We start from the raw sequence: 16,875 nt of genomic DNA on the forward strand, positions 1-16,875 counted from the left end.
TAAAACTCACAAGGCTGCGGATGTGAAGCTATACCTCATGGAGACCTTCCTACAAGTCATTGGGTATGGTGGCTGCATGGAGTGGCCTCCACGCTCACCTGACCTGACCCCATTGGACTTCTTTCTGTGAGGTCACATCAAACAGAAGGTGTATGCGACCCCTCCACCAACATTGCAGGACCTACGACGACGTATCACAGATGCTTGTGCAAACGTGTCACCTACCATATTGCACAACGTGCAGCAAGATACAGTATGTGTCCAGAGTCCAGATGTGCATTGCAGCTGACGGGGGCCACTTTGAGCATCAAAGTTAAATGAGCGCCATATGCGTGACCAGCATTCAGTGTTTTTTTTTTTGGGGGGGGGGGGGTCATGGGTTTCATATCATAGCATTTCTGTATGCAAAGTGTCGATTCATACTGAATTGATGATGCCCTACAATTTTTTAATTCACTTTTTTTCTCTATCTCGTTTCGTTTTCGAGATCAAAATGCTAACTCCGTTGTTTTCCACCAGGTGGCGCTATAGGTGGTTTAATTGCGTAGCGCATGGATACTTTACTGTACCTAGACACCACTTCTCTGGCTATAGCTGCCGCCGTTCTCAAGTTAATGGCGGAGGACAGGATATGGGTGGATGGGTGGACAAATTTTTCATATATACATATATATATATATATATATATATATATACACACGTGTTTATATATATTAAGGTTTTTTGTAATAATCTTCATAACTTGACATAAAATGTAAGAAGATTGACTGCACTCCCCAACAAATGTACAGCTACACTCTGAGACGCTACGGCATGCAAGCACTGAATATAGGAATTTGGACATGAATTATAAGGAAATAAATGTAAAAATTGAGACATTATATATATAAGTAAAAGGACAGTTTTATGTGAGCCCAGCAGCCAGGGTCAAGACGTATCTCTCTGTACTGGGTCCCTTACAATGCAGCTGTATATTTGTTATAAAATAACATGGGAAATTTGGAAGTGAAAAAATGTGATCTGATTTAGGAGGAAACTGGACCTTTCTTTAACTTCATTCAACGATGAATTAACCGCTGGCGTTTTTTTTGTAAGCAAAAATGCTGCCAAAATGTTTTTGAGCCCGCTCATTGAGTTGTTTACAGTCTTCAGAGCAGAAAACACCTAGCAAATGGTCAGGTCATTTTTTTTAGCAGTTTGGCATTTATAGAAACCTGAAAAAGGTTAAAAGACATTGAAAACCTTGAAAATATGACCAGCAAGTTGTTGTTCCATTGTACTGTATATGTTCATTTTTTCTTAGCTGTTACTTAATGGTTTTTCAGGTGTTTTTGAAGAAGAATCTGCCTGAAAAGGACATTGTGTGCATCTACCCTAAGGCGGGCTTTACACGTTGCGACATCGCTACCGATATATCGTCGGGGTCACGTTGTTAGTGACGCACATCCGGCGCCGGTAGCGACATTGCAACGTGTAAATCCTCGGTGCAATGATGAACGAGCACAGAAGCGTACAATATCGATGATCTGCGTAATGTCATTCATTTCCATGATGTCGGTTCGGCCGCACGTACGATGTTGTTTGTCGTTCCTGCAACTCCACCCGTCGCTGTGTGTAAACCCGCAGGAGCGACAAACATCTCCTTACCTGCGTCCACCGGCAATGTGGAAGGAAGGATGTGGGCGAGATGTTATGTCCCACTCATCTCCGCCCCTTCACTTCTATTGGCTGGCCGCTTAGTGACGTTGCAGTGACGCCGATCGCACCTCCCCCTTGAAGGAGGGATTGTTCGGCGGTCACCACGACGTGGCCGACAAGGTATGTGCGTGTGAAGCTGCCATAGCGATAATGTTCACTACGGCAGTGATCACCAGATATCGCATGTGTGACGGGGGCTGGTACTATCGCGCTTGACATCGCTAGCCAATGTTAGCGATGTCGCAACGTGTAAAGTACCCCTAAGGCCCTGCTCACACCTTTTCTCCTCCATATTAGAAACAAAGAAACTGAATTAAGGCCTGAGACTGATCGGACCCTATTGTTTATAGAGGGGTCTGCACTGGTGTCTGTTATTTCACCAGCAGAAATTGAGCTATTTCTTATTCTTACGTAAGTATGAACAAAGCCTAAACGTAAAACTGTTTCTATCACCCATAGTAACCAATGACATTGAAGCTTCCATTTTTCAAAAGCACTAATAGAAATGAAAGCTGCACTGTGATTGGTTGCTATGGGCAACAGAGTTCTTGTTTCAGATAGCTATATGAATCCGTCACATTTTGTATAAATCTATGAGGCCAAAGTGTTGCAGGTTCTATTAGATCAGATATTCTCTCACTAGAAGAGTAAAGGGGCTAAGCTGCAATACCAGCTATGCCACACAGACAAAGATGGCGCTGTGTTTACAAAGCTGAAGGTGGCGCGGCACTAAGCACCACAGCCTGTTTGTTCTTGGCCGGGTCGCTGTACCAGACCTGTACTAGTCACAATATTGGCAGCATATTTCAATGATATTATCAATAACTATGTACAGATGCCCCACTCCAGCTTTATTACTGTATGTGTTCATCTGGTGACAGAACACTGATTATGATGAATGGCTGCAATTAAAGCACGACATAGGAATGATTACCACGACTGCGCATACGCGCACTTCCGGATTCTTCTGCGCACGCGTGGCGTGCGTCTCATCATGCGTTTCACGATGCAGGAAATGATTACCATGACCCGCCCCTCTTCCACATATAAACCCCTCTCACGGCTATATGGTTCCTCATTCACCGCTGATCACCGGCTGCACAGGTAATGCACGGCGTCTGTTTTCACCCTTTGGTATGTTTCTATGGGACTTTATCTTTGTGACTTTATCTTGTGGTTCCTTGTGCCTCACTTTAGTGAGATGTTCTAACAGTTCTTTTTCCTTTCCCTTGTATATAGCGATTTTTCCACTTTATCACTGCCCCACTGGGATATAGCAGTCATTCCCTCTTTCTTCCCTAATTGAGGTAATACTTATGTAATGATTGATCTGTTTATATGGATGTGGTTTTCAATCCTTAAAACCTTATCATTTGTCCCATAGATATACCTTCTACCTATATTGTCAAATATTGAATGTTCTCATATATGGAGCCATAAAAATACTGTGAGCTCTCATTAGGTATGTTATATACTATCTGTCATTACTAGACTTTGATTTAGATTCCATTTCCAATTTCATATTTGGTTGCTTTCTCGTTCTTTCCTTAGATATACTGTACACAAGTAACATTGAGGTTCTTCCTAAAATAGAGCTTTCTTTCATCTATTAGGTAAATAAATTTTCCTTCTTCAATTTTTTTGGTGTCACATGTGATTACCAATATATGTATATATGTATGAGAATATATATGTTTATGGTACTGACGTATATTTTTACTTTTATTGAAATTTTCAGTCTATGAAGAAGGCATTAGCCGAAACGTTGTTTAATTAATGGATATGCAATAAAGAACCAAAAATTTCTTTCATCACAAATGAGTGCCGGAGTTTTTTGATTATCTATTTATAACGTTCTCCTGAGCACCACCTAAGCAGTGAGCCAGACCATCACGGTTTTTTCATGCAAGTTCTCCTGACATGACACATAAACTTCACTCCAGTTCGGCAGTGTATTCCTCAGACAAGCATTAATAACCTAATTGAAAGCAGCCAAGACGTGCAAGTACAAGTCTACGATACTGAATAAATCGAGATGTTTGAATATTTTGTTTCTATTTTTTCATCATTAGCATGTCATTAACATATGAATCCATGTTGGATTATAATGTGCACTCAGACCCAAAAAATGGGGGAAAAGAAAACTAATAAAAAGCTATTGGTTTTTCTAGCACACGGAAAAGAATACAAATGTCTGAATGAGCCCTAACAATTTTGGCTTTGGCTAATATAGATGGTCAGTTTTTGGCTGCTCAAGACAATGCAGCGTATTACACTTCCAGTAATCCAATCAGAGTATTTGTCCCCATTAAAATAACAATACTTATTCTCAACTCCGCTTCCAGTGCTGCTCCAACAGCGCCGACACGCGCTCTCCTGGGGCTCACATGACATTATATTACTTGAGCCCTACACCCATTCAGTGCGGATTTCAAAGTCCCTGCCTTCAGACAATTAAAAAATTAAGAGGATGTCAGAGCTGCAGCTGACGCTCACTTTCTTTTCATGCTTGATATGTGCGAAGGTGGGGACAATGAAACCGGTGATAAACGGGCACAGGGCTCAAGTAACATAACAGAGTCACGTGAGCCCCAGGAGAGCCAGTGCCGATGCTGTTGGAACCGTGCCAGAATCGGAGGTGAGCATAAATGTTATTTTAATGGGGGCAAACATTGTGATCTAGAAGGGGTTGTCCAAGTAGTGGACAACCCCTTTAAGCAAAAGGTTTATGATATTACACAGGAATTAGAAAGGACAGGTATCTAGGTTAGGTTTAGAATATATAACATTTCATTTAATTGGTTATATATAGGGATGATTGAATACCTCAGATATTCGTCTTTGCAAATATTTGCCGAATAGGTCGCCGCTATTCAACTATTCGCGAATATTCGATGTGCAATGTAAGTCTATGGGAAACCCGAATAACAACTATTCGGAACTATTCGGGCTTCCCATAGACTTACATTGTTCATTGAATATTCGCATAGCGGCGACCTATTCGTCGGATATTCGCGAAGCTGAATATTTGAGGTATTCGATGATCCCTAGTTAGGCCTAAAACACACGTCCGCAGAAAACACGTGCGTGTCTTGCGGTCCGTTTTTTGGGTCCGTGTTGGATGTCCGTTTCTCTGGTATGTGTTACATCAGTGTGATGGCGTATACTTGCTGTGCGTGCATGTGGAATGTCCGTGTATGCGTGAGATAAGTACGTGTCATGTCCGTGTGCAGTCCGTGTGTCTTGAGCCGTTTCACCATTAAAAAAATTAAAACCCGCAAGCGGACCATACGGAAAGCACACGTACATGGTCCTTGTCATGTACGTGCAGACACGGACCCATTGACTTTAGCGGGTCCGTGTCTGTGTGATTCCGGCAAAACGCGGACATGTCATCCGTCTAAAAAACGCACACACGTACAAACCACACGGACACATTCCGTGTGGCTTTACATGTGTGTGCCTGTTACCATAGGGTAACATTGGTGCACGTGCCGCCGGTACGTGCAAAAACGTACCAAACACGTACCGGCGGCACGGATGTGTGTTGCAGGCCTTATATAGTATCTGACTGTGTGAGAATTAGTATAATTTTCTGCAAATCTACAACAGCTGAATCAAATAAAGTTATTACAACAGATTATATTGGAAAGTATTCACACTGGCACACAACAAAGACGTTTATTACATTTATTTATTACATTTATATTTGTTTAACACTGATTAATCTTGCACAAGCTCACGTTATATGATCCTGTCCAGTACACCTTGACACACAGTACAACAGAAACTCTGCTCTGCATCAATGCTTCCAAGATGAACTCTATTAATTTGTTCATTGTCTGTTCTGTTTGGAAACGAGAAAATGGACAACCCCTTTAACTGCTACTTTTTTGTGTGTTGGTGTATTTGTATACCCTTAAAGTCTCATGCAATTGAATGTATTTTTGCCACCTTATATATTCTGTATTCATGTGCTCCTGCTGTAACCACCGCTCTGCATATGGACTCCAGATGTCCTTGCGTGACATTGCCATAGACTTTACCCTTGTAAACACAGAAGCATAGTGCATTTGTTGAATCTGCTGGAGATACTATCAAAACCTTAGCAAAAAGCAGCTTCCTGTAGAGATAACCAGCATGTTGAACAGAGCACATCAGTGTACATAAGATAAATTGTTCCCTTGATGATCTATTTTTTGGAAACAGAAAAGTGAGACCCTCGTGATAGGAAACTCGTTCTCTCAATTAACCATTCTCATATTTAATTCTAATCGCATTTTTGTATATCAGCACTTATACAAGATGACGATTTCCAGTGAATTGGAATGAGAAACCTGGAGGAGCTCTGGAATAAATGAAGAAATGTACCGTTATCCTGACACCATGAATCTGATGGGAAGATACATTAAAGGGGTACTCCTACTATTCTAGTCTTATGTTTGGGTGCAGAGTTAGTTGCCAGCACCAAGGGCAAGGTAAGCATTTTGTGCCCCTAATTCATGCCATGGATCAATTTGTTTTTTTTAGATTTACTTATCAGGTAAAGAGCTAAGCTGATATCCAATTGAGATATATACAGTATATACAGTGTGTCCACCCATATCCTGTCCACCGCCATTAACTTGAGAACGGCGGCAGCTATAGGCATAGAAGAGGTGTCTAGGTATAGTAAAGTATCCATGCGCTACACAATGAAACCACCTATAGCGCCACCTGGTGGAAAACAACGGAGTTAGCATTCTTATCTCGAAAACGGAACGAGATAGAGAAAAAAAGTGAATAACAAAGTTGTAGGGCATCATCAATTCAATACAAATCGACACCTTGCATACAGAAATGCTATGATTAGAACGTGTAAAACTCACAAGGCTGTGGACGTGAAGCTATACCTCATGGAGACCTCCTACAAGTCATTGGGTATGGTGGCTGTGTGGAGTGGCCTCCACGCTCACCTGCCCTGACCCCATTGGACTTCTTTCTGTGAGGTCACATCAAACAGCAGGTGTATGCGACCCCTCCACCAACATTGCAGGACCTACGACGACGTATCACAGATGCTTGTGCAAACGTGTCACCTACCATATTGCACAACGTGCAGCAAGATACAGTATGCTGTGCAGAGTCCAGATGTGCATTGCAGCTGACGGGGGCCACTTTGAGCATCAAAGTTAAATGAGCGCCATATGCGTGACCAGCATTCAGTGGGGGTTTTTTTTTTTGGGGGGGGGGGGTTCATGGGTTTCATATCATAGCATTTCTGTATGCAAAGTGTCGATTCATACTGAATTGATGATGCCTCACAATTTTTTAATTCACTTTTTTTCTCTATCTCGTTTCGTTTTCGAGATCAAAATGCTAACTCCGTTGTTTTCCACCAGGTGGCGCTATAGGTGGTTTAATTGCGTAGCGCATGGATACTTTACTGTACCTAGACACCACTTCTATGGCTATAGCTGCCGCCGTTCTCAAGTTAATGGCGGAGGACAGGATATGGGTGGATGGGTGGACAAATTTTTTATATATACATACATATATATATATATATATATATATATATATATATATACATATACACGTGTTTATATATATTAAGGTTTTTTGTAATAATCTTCATAACTTGACATAAAATGTAAGAAGATTGACTGCACTCCCCAACAAATGTACAGCTACACTCTGAGACGCTACGGCATGCAAGCACTGAATATAGGAATTTGGACATGAATTATAAGGAAATAAATGTAAAAATTGAGACATTATATATATAAGTAAAAGGACAGTTTTATGTGAGCCCAGCAGCCAGGGTCAAGATGTATCTCTCTGTACTGGGTCCCTTACAATGCAGCTGTATATTTGTTATAAAATAACATGGGAAATTTGGAAGTGAAAAAAATGTGATCTGAGTGAGGAGGAAACTGGACCTTTCTTTAACTTCATTCAACGATGAATTAACCGCTGGCGTTTTTTTTTGTAAGCAAAAATGCTGCCAAAATGTTTTTGAGCCCGCTCATTGAGTTGTTTACAGTCTTCAGAGCAGAAAACACCTAGCAAATGGTCAGGTCATTTTTTTTTTTAGCAGTTTGGCATTTATAGAAACCTGAAAAAGGTTAAAAGACATTGAAAACCTTGAAAATATGACCAGCAAGTTGTTGTTCCATTGTACTGTATATGTTCATTTTTTCTTAGCTGTTACTTAATGGTTTTTCAGGTGTTTTTGAAGAAGAATCTGCCTGAAAAGGACATTGTGTGCATCTACCCTAAGGCGAGCTTTACACGTTGCGACATCGCTACCGATATATCGTCGGGGTCACGTTGTTAGTGACGCACATCCAGCACCGGTAGCGACATTGCAACGTGTAAATCCTCGGTGCAATGATGAACGAGCACAGAAGCGTACAATATCGATGATCTGCGTAACGTCATTCATTTCCATGATGTCGGTTAGGCCGCAGGTACGATGTTGTTTGTCGTTCCTGCAGCTCCATCCATCGCTGTGTGTGACACCGCAGGAACGACAAACATCTCCTTACCTGTGTCCACCGGCTTTGTGGAAGGAAGGTTGTGGGCGTGATGTTATGTCCCGCTCATCTCCGCCCCTCCGCTTCTATTGGCTGGCCGCTTAGTGACGTTGCAGTGACGCCGATCGCACCTCCCCCTTGAAGGTGGGATTGTTCGGCGGTCACCGCGATATGGCCGACAAGGTATGTGCGTGTGAAGCTGCCATAGCGATAATTCACTACAGCAGCGATCACCAGATATCGCATGTGTGACGGGGGCAGGTACTATCGCGCTTGACATCGCTAGCCGATGCTAGCGATGTCGCAACGTGTAAAGTACCCCTAAGGCCCTGCTCACACCTTTTCTCCTCCATATTAGAAACAAAGAAACTGAATTAAGGCCTGAGACTGATCGGACCCTATTGTCTACAGAGGGGTCTGCACTGGTGTCTGTTATTTCACCAGCAGAAACTGAGCTATTTCTTATTCTTACGTAAGTATGAACAAAGCCTAAACGTAAAACTGTTTCTATCACCCATAGCAACCAATGACATTGAAGCTTCCATTTTTCAAAAGCACTAATAGAAATGAAAGCTGCGCTGTGATTGGTTGCTATGGGCAACAGAGTTCTTGTTTCAGATAGCTATATGAATCCGTCACATTTTGTATAAATCAATGAGGCCAAAATGTTGCAGGTGTTATTAGGTCATATTACAGAGATATTCTCTCACTAGAAGAGTAAAGGGGCTAAGCTGCAATACCAGCTATGCCACACAGACAAAGATGGCGCTGTGTTTACAAAGCTGAAGGTGGCACGGCACTAAGCACCACAGCCTGTTTGTTCTTGGCCGGGTTGCTGTACCAGACCTGTACTAGTCACAATATTGGCAGCATATTTCAATGATATTATCAATAACTATGTACAGATGCCCCACTCCAGCTTTATTACTGTATGTGTTCATCTGGTGACAGAACACTGATTATGATGAATGGCTGCAATTAAAGCAGAAAAATATTAATTTAAGTTCATTAATCAAATGTATTTCCATATTGGTGATTAATATGGTCTACATAATGCACATAGCCCATGAATGAGAAGAGCAAGGTCTGCAGAAGACTGAGGATGAGGTTTTTCCAGCCTTAAGCAAATAAAAACGATTCAAGCACAATAGAAATATACACTTCAGACATACATTTACAGTTTACACTTTGTGCCGTAATCCCTCTCAGTTTGCATTCTCTCTGCTTACTGTCAATGAATGGAAGCACTCTTTTTTGTTACACGAACAGGGGCATATTTTGATGGAGGCTGTACCCTATTTTCTGAGTGTTAGAGGCTCCAACAAACTAAATGTACCTGTCATGTCAAAAACACTATTAACCTGCAGATATGAGGTTTATCTGTGGGGTAACAGTGTTCTAAAACACGTGAACGCTGCACCGAAAGCCCAGCTACTGGGAGAAAATGAACTTTATTCCTCCCAGTAGCCTCCAGTTTTCAGTCACTGAGACACATATGACACGGCTCCTGTCACCGCTCAGTACTTTGTGAGCAGTAAGCACACCCTGGCATTGACTGACAGCTGGATCCGCACTGATAGCCAGTGCTGGGGCGTAGCTACAACCAGTGCTTAATGCATACATACATAATGAGAGAAAATGAACTTTATTCCTCCCAGTAGCCTCCAGTTTTCAGTCATTGAGACACATATGACACGGCTCCTGTCACCGCTCAGTACTTTGTGAGCAGTAAGCACACCCTGGCATTGACTGACAGCTGGATCCGCACTGATAGCCAGTGCTGGGGCGTAGCTACAACCAGTGCTTAATGCATACATACATAATGAGAGAAAATGAACTTTATTCCTCCCAGTAGCCTCCAGTTTTCAGTCATTGAGACACATATGACACGGCTCCTGTCACCGCTCAGTACTTTGTGAGTAGTAAGCACACCCCAGCATTGACTGACAGCTGGATCCGCACTGATAACCAGCGCTGGGCCATAGCTACAACCAGCGCTTAATGCATACATACGTAATGAGCAGTGACTGAAAACACACCTCTATGAATGACAGCCAGAAGAAAAATGGTAATTTCCTCCCGATAGAAAGGCGATCAGTGAGGCAACTGCCTAGCTTTAGACCCCATTAGGCTGTGTTCACACAGTGCATTTTTAATGCGCTTTTGGTGCCTTTTTTTCCAGCAAAACTTGATCTCATGAGTAAAAAAGCTGTGGATTTTGCTGCATTTTTTGCTGTGTTTTTGCTGCGTTTTGCTGTGTTTTTACTGCATTTTTTGCTGTGTTTTTGCTGCATTTTTTGCTGTGTTTTTGCTGCATTTTGCTACTTTTTTTTGCTGCAGTTTTTGCTGTGGGTTTCTTTTGCTGCGTTTTTGGTGTGTCATTTGTCTATACTATATGTTTTAAATAAAGTTAATTTCATTCACCAAAACTGCAGCAAAAAACGCAGCTGCGTTTTTTCACTCTCATTGGTTTTAATGGTAAAAAAAGCATCAAAAACACAAATAATTCACTCCCCATAGACACTAAAAATAGTTTTACAACCCACTCACATTTGCGCTATTTTGACGCAAACGGAATCCATCACTAATGTAGTACAGTTCATTTTTTTACAGTGGAAGCGCGACATCATGTGGACACAAGCGGGTACTGCATGACACACACACGCGCCATAGTAACGCGCTTCCACTGTAAATAAATGAACTGTACTACATTAGTGACGGATTCCGTTTGCGTCAAAATAGCGCAAGTGTGAAACTAGCCTTAGATCACAATTTGAAAATACCTCATGGTACCTGCGGGAGGTCATTGGAGGGCACAACCCAATATCATAAAGATCTAGGTTTGGAGAGAGGACACGCAGAGGTGGGGTGGGGGGAGGTCGGGAGGGGGGTTGGGATTCAAGGAGATACATTATCTGTAATTTTGTAGTTTAACATAATCATAATGTATTGTATTATATGATTATTGATTATATGTTTTTGTTATTAAAATCTAATAAAAAGAAGGTTAAAAAAAAACACAAAGAATTAATAGGCTGATTCTTTAAATAATTGCAGCAGTTTTTCATTAGGTAATGTACGAACGCCGATTATTTGGTTATAGAAATTTTTGCACCAAATCTGCAACTCTTGGCTGGAAAAAAAGTGCGTTTTGACCCCTTTTGATTCATTTTTTTGTATGCGTTTTTCTATTCATTCTGGGGTGAAAAAATGGTGCAAAAATGCTGAAAGAATTGACATGCTGCAAAATGTATTTCTGCATCAAATCTGCAAGGTTAAAAAAAAGCAACTTGTGCACAAAACTTCAGTATTCTCATTGACTTTACTGGCATAAGGATTTGCCTGCAGTTTTGTGACAAAACTACACTAAAAAACACATAAAAAAACACACTGTGTGCACATACTCCTATAGTCAGGGAAAAAAAGCAAGTGTGTGTGTGTGTATGAGATTTCTGGAATCTCATAGGTTTTGCTGGTACTATAAAACCAGCTTTTTATTAGCGTGTGCATAAGACCAAAAACGCACTGTGTGAACATAGGCTTAATCTGCAGATTGACACAATTTATGTAAATTAATATCCTTTTTTAACATGACAGGTTCCCTTTAAGATACAAGGGTATAGCAGCAAACCAAATTTTTGCCCTGAGTGAAGTAAAGCCTAGTAATAACTGCAGTTTAAAGGCTATAAACTGTCCTTGATCATACTTATTTGATCACTGAGTCATGAGTCTAAGTTAAAAGGATGTGAATAGTGCAGAAGAATATTCTCATTCATTGATTGCAAGCCTATTTATATACAATTGTAATTAAAAACTTGCATAAATGTTAATTTCACAATTGTTACATTTCAACCCCTTCTCTGTTAAGACCGTATATTTGATAAGACCATTCCTATCACACCGCCATGATTAGAAAGTCTTCTAAAACCTTGTGCAAATAAATATCTTCTGTACTTTTTGGACATTTTTGCCCCAATTCTGATCAATAAATTCCTTCACTAGGGTAGTATCCCTCCAGGTAATAGCCTTCTTCATCTGGATAATAGTCCTCTTCGTGATCATCATAGTAATGGTCAGTAGGATGGTTTCCCTTGGATTCAGCTTCTTCTTCTTCGAAAAGTTCTTCTTGTTCCCCTTCCCATTCACCCCCTTCTTCTGCCTCTTCTTCAGCCTTTTGTGCCTCCTTCTCTTGCTGTTCTCTTTCTCGCTCCTCCATCTCTTCTTCCTCTAACTGTTTTCTGCGTTCCTCCCGTTCTTCCATAAACTCTTGGGCACCCTCACCAACCAATGTGACCGTCTCTCCTACCTTTGGCGGTGCATTTACAGGATTGTGGTCATAAGAAAGAAGCCGAAGGCCCTTCATTCCACTCATGTCTGGAAACACTGCAATCTTGTTTTTGTCCAGGTCCAGAATCTCTAGTCCGTGTAAGCGTAAAAGAACCCTTGGTACACGCTCCAGTCTATTACCGTAGAGCCAGAGACCTCTGAGACCTGGCATACAAGTGGCAATATCTCCAGGTAGACCCCTTAGCCGGTTGTCACCCATTTGTAAACATCGCAGTGCCGGCATGTTCAGTAAAACTCGTGGAAAGTGGTACAAAAAATTCCGCTCTATCCACAAGGTACGCAAAGTCTGGAGACGTGCAAAGGAAGGGGGGAGACCCTGAAGACGATTTGCCCCTATGTAGAGGCGACCCAGATGTGGTAGAGAACAGACAGCCTCCGGCAACTCAGGTAATCTGTTGGCATCAAGCGCCAACGTTCGTAAGTTGTGGAGTTGATATAGGTCATCAGGTATCTCACTTACCATTGTGCCACTCAGGTACAACTTATAGATCTGATCAGCGAGTGTGCAGATTGAAACCGGAAGTCGTGCCATCTTGCGTCCACTAAATTCCAAGGTGCCATCTCCAGAACTCAGTTGTTCCTCTGTATCTTCTGGTAAAGGTTCATCTACACCTCCTTCTCCAGCCACCTTGGGCACTGATCCACATCCTCCCATCTAGGTGGCACCAGGAACCACAGTCAACTTGCAAAACTGAGAGATCCAAATACAGTTTGAAGACCACTGATGTGCGCCACCAATAGTTACAAGGGCAAAACGTACCTTAATTATGCCCCCTTCGGTAACATACTGCTGAGTTGGCTCCTGCACATGAAAAGTGTCTTTACTGGTCACTCAATTCCTCAGTATGTTCTAAAGAAACTTTATCTGTCAGTGTTAAATATTCATGGGTAGCACCCAGGATTATCCTATTACAATGCTACAGTTTCAACTGATCACTTGTAATTCAGGTACCAGACTTTGCACAGCAATTTTACAAATTTCTCACATAGGAATACCTGAGATGCGGTAATCCAGGATATTAATGATGTAACAAAACCTATATTATAAGAAGCGTGTGCTGAAGCCTCTGAGCTGAATGCAAAATTTGTAGCAAGGCACCAAACCTACAGCATGTCATTTTTTTTTTATTATTATTATTATTATTATTATTATTATTATTATTATTATTTATGTAGCAAACTGATCTTAGAGCACCAGCTACCATTACCCTGGCTATAGCTATGTCCTTGTATTTTATTACTGTGCTCATTACCTTCTTTATGGTTTACGATATATTATAGCAGCCTTCACACATAATATATAGACATGTTATTGCAATGTGTACATCACTCCCAAAATAGATTGATTGGGCAGACAGGCCAATAGACTATGTGAATATTTAAAGAGAACCAACCACCAGGATTTTGCTATATGAAGTAAAGTCAGTGCCATACAGGCAGTAAGATGCTGAATCCAGGCATACCTGTTATAGAAAGACCTGATGCTTGGTTGATGAAATATCTTTAATCACAGTTGCTGAAATGCCCTGTACTTTGATTGATGTGTGCAACATGGGCGGGCCTTTGTGGGTCGGGTCCTCGTGTTTATTCCTCCTCCGGTGTCCTCTTGGCATGCCCCCTTTTTTTTATTTGAATATCTGACCGCCTTGCTGTTGTTGGTGGCACATGTGTGGCGCCCCTGCGGCTCCAGTCGCCACAGAGTATTGCACCTCATTTAGAGTGCGGTATTCGCCTCGGGTAAGGAGGGGGTTAATCACCGGTGTTCCACATTCACACTTTACATACAGCTTAGGAGCCTTCTCACTGGGGAGCTGGACTAGGGTAGGCAGGGGGTTGACCATCACGAGGCATGGGAATTTCCCGGTCACTAGAACAACCACCTGGGGGGCGGGTTCCACTTGGGGTAGAAGTGGGAGCAACTCACACAATGTTTAGTCAGTCTACTCGGGACATCAGTTTAGGTGACACGACACCCCCATCTTCTCTTCATCTTTTTTTCTCACGGGACCTAGGCTTGGAGCGGAACACTCAGCCTGGGTTCCTCACTGCTGGAGGGGCAACTCTTACAAAGAACCTTTTTTCAGACACCAATGGCTTCTTCCAACTTATCCGAGGTCGACGGGGCCCATCACAACGGTGACCAGTGCTACTGCAGCATCGACTGAGTTAATTAAAGAACTGTGAGTAAAGACACCTGGAACAGTAGCAGCCGTCTCGGACTCTTATTACCGGCGCCCCGCGCATCGGCGCCAACGGCCCCCGCCACTACCCTTACTCCCCTCATCACCCTCCCCGGGGCCCGCTCCACCTGTTGGGAGCGATACTATCTCAGCTGCTATTACCATCCGCCCCGGAGGACAGCGACAGCAGCGGCGGTTAATCCCAGGCCGTGTACCGCAGGTTGCATCACGACAATCATTCCCAACATCCACCTCAATTCCCCACTTTGATTGTGGACACTTCGGGGCATGAAACCGGGCCAGGCCAACCGTGACATCCCAGAGGCCACACATGTACATTGCCACATCAATTCTGTCTTCATTAAAATGGCTCTGGAGTCCGTGCATGCTGTGCTATTTTAATTAACACACTGTGGTGAAGACTGAGCAGCATCTGCTCATGCGCAGATGTAATAAAAACCGCGCTGATGCTTCTCATAGTCTTCACCGCAGTGTGTTCAATAAAATAGCGCCATTTTAATGAAGACCTGAGTACTGTGGCAGTTCACACGCGCCGTCAGCAACAGCAATGTCGGTGCAGCACGATATCAAATAAAGAAAAGGGGGCAAGCCAAGAGGAAGCTGGAGGAGGAATACACGTGAGGACCCGACCCACAAAGATTCGCCAATATTGCACATATCAATCAAAGTACAGGGCATTTCTGCAACTTTGATTAAAAATATTTAATCCACCAAGCGTCCAATCTTTCTATAACAGGTATGCCTGGATTCAGCATCTTACTGCCTGTATGGCACTGCCTTTACTTCATATAGCAAAATCCTGGTGGTTGGTCCTCTTTAAAGGAAAACCCCACTATAGCACATGACATTCCAAACAAACAATAGTTTAAAGCCTTATAAAATATTAATTAGAATTACAAATGCTTTGCTTTCCTTTTTACAGGTTTTTTTTCTATGATTTTTTTTCCCTTATATTTAGATACCACACTAAATTATGATGGATTCTTTTACTAGAGAAGCAGTGCATTGTGGGAGAACAGATAAAAGGTGTTAAATCTAGAAAATCTGATGAAACACTGTTTCTTATATAATGTTTTCATTGTGTTTTTGTTTGTTTTTGTTAGTGTTTTTGACACTGCATTTTTTTTTACTGTGGGGTGTGTCATCTTTTAAATAAAGCTGTTTTGTTTTTGAAGGTGCGGATTACATGCGTTTTTGAAGCACTAAAAACAAGTATCTAATGTAAGTCTATGGGGAAATTCCGCACAGCAGATTCAGCGTACCATCAAAAGAAATTAACATGGTGCACATTAAAAAACGCACTGCGGGGTCAGTTTACACTGAGTCAAAAAGAAGCACAGGGGCAGGACTTTTCTATAAACCTCATCCACTCTGCTGGAACTGTAAAACGCTGCGTTTTTGATGCAGCAAAATACACAGCGTCAAAAAAGCACAAGTAAAACTCATCATGGGAACGGACCCTTATTGGTCCTTGATTTACGTCACTCCGGTACAGTTAGGAAGAAAAAAATATTGACACAGGATTTTCCCAAAAATATAGCAATTATATATCAAGTGATAAATATTTTGGTGTTCAGGTCATAGTCAATGGAAGTCCAGCTATGTGCCCATGGGAGATTAAACCTGCGGACCTATCTGCGGAAAATCCGCGGATTTTCTGGATTTTTCAGATAAATCCGCAGGTTTCAGCATGTATAGACACTCTCATGTTATCCTATGGGACATGGAGAGTGTCTGTGTCCATGCTGAGGATACGTGAGGCTGCGGAATATGCTGTGGATGTCCCGCAGCCGCACGTAATTGCATGTCAATAATTTCTGCGAAAATCCCGGCCCTCCACTATGGAGATAGAGGCCGGGACTTCCGCAGGTAAGCCGCATGAATGTCCGCAGGCTTACCGCAGCTATTTCGCTGGAATCCCGCAGCTAAAAATAGCTGCGGATTCCAGGAAGCAGCTGCGGGAAACCTGCGGATGCACCTGCGGATATATTTGCAGGTACAAACTCCCGTGGGCACATAGCCTTAAGGTTGGTTCATTCAGATGTCAGTTTTTCAGCAGTGATTTGAATCAGAGTTTCATCAGAGATTGGTCCTATTTTCATCAGTTTTAT

The 16,875-nt window shown here is 42.2% G+C and overlaps 1 protein-coding gene across 1 annotated transcript; it reads right to left on the bottom strand.

The window, feature by feature from the left end:
• Positions 1 to 12,198: 12,198 nt before the first annotated feature.
• On the bottom strand, positions 12,199 to 13,218 carry LRRC10B (leucine rich repeat containing 10B). Its single transcript, XM_075325401.1, has one exon. It carries the CDS (start codon positions 13,216 to 13,218, stop codon positions 12,199 to 12,201), a length of 1,020 nt encoding a protein of 339 aa, XP_075181516.1.
• Positions 13,219 to 16,875: the final 3,657 nt, after the last annotated feature.

Source organism: Anomaloglossus baeobatrachus, chromosome 10, assembly GCF_048569485.1.
Source record: "Anomaloglossus baeobatrachus isolate aAnoBae1 chromosome 10, aAnoBae1.hap1, whole genome shotgun sequence".
Lineage (NCBI taxonomy): Eukaryota > Metazoa > Chordata > Amphibia > Anura > Aromobatidae > Anomaloglossus > Anomaloglossus baeobatrachus.

Bases quoted from the DNA above. Each gene is read 5' to 3' on its own strand.
- LRRC10B (XM_075325401.1), bottom strand. From the start codon at position 13,218: ATGGGAGGATGTGGATCAGTGCCCAAGGTGGCTGGAGAAGGAGGTGTA.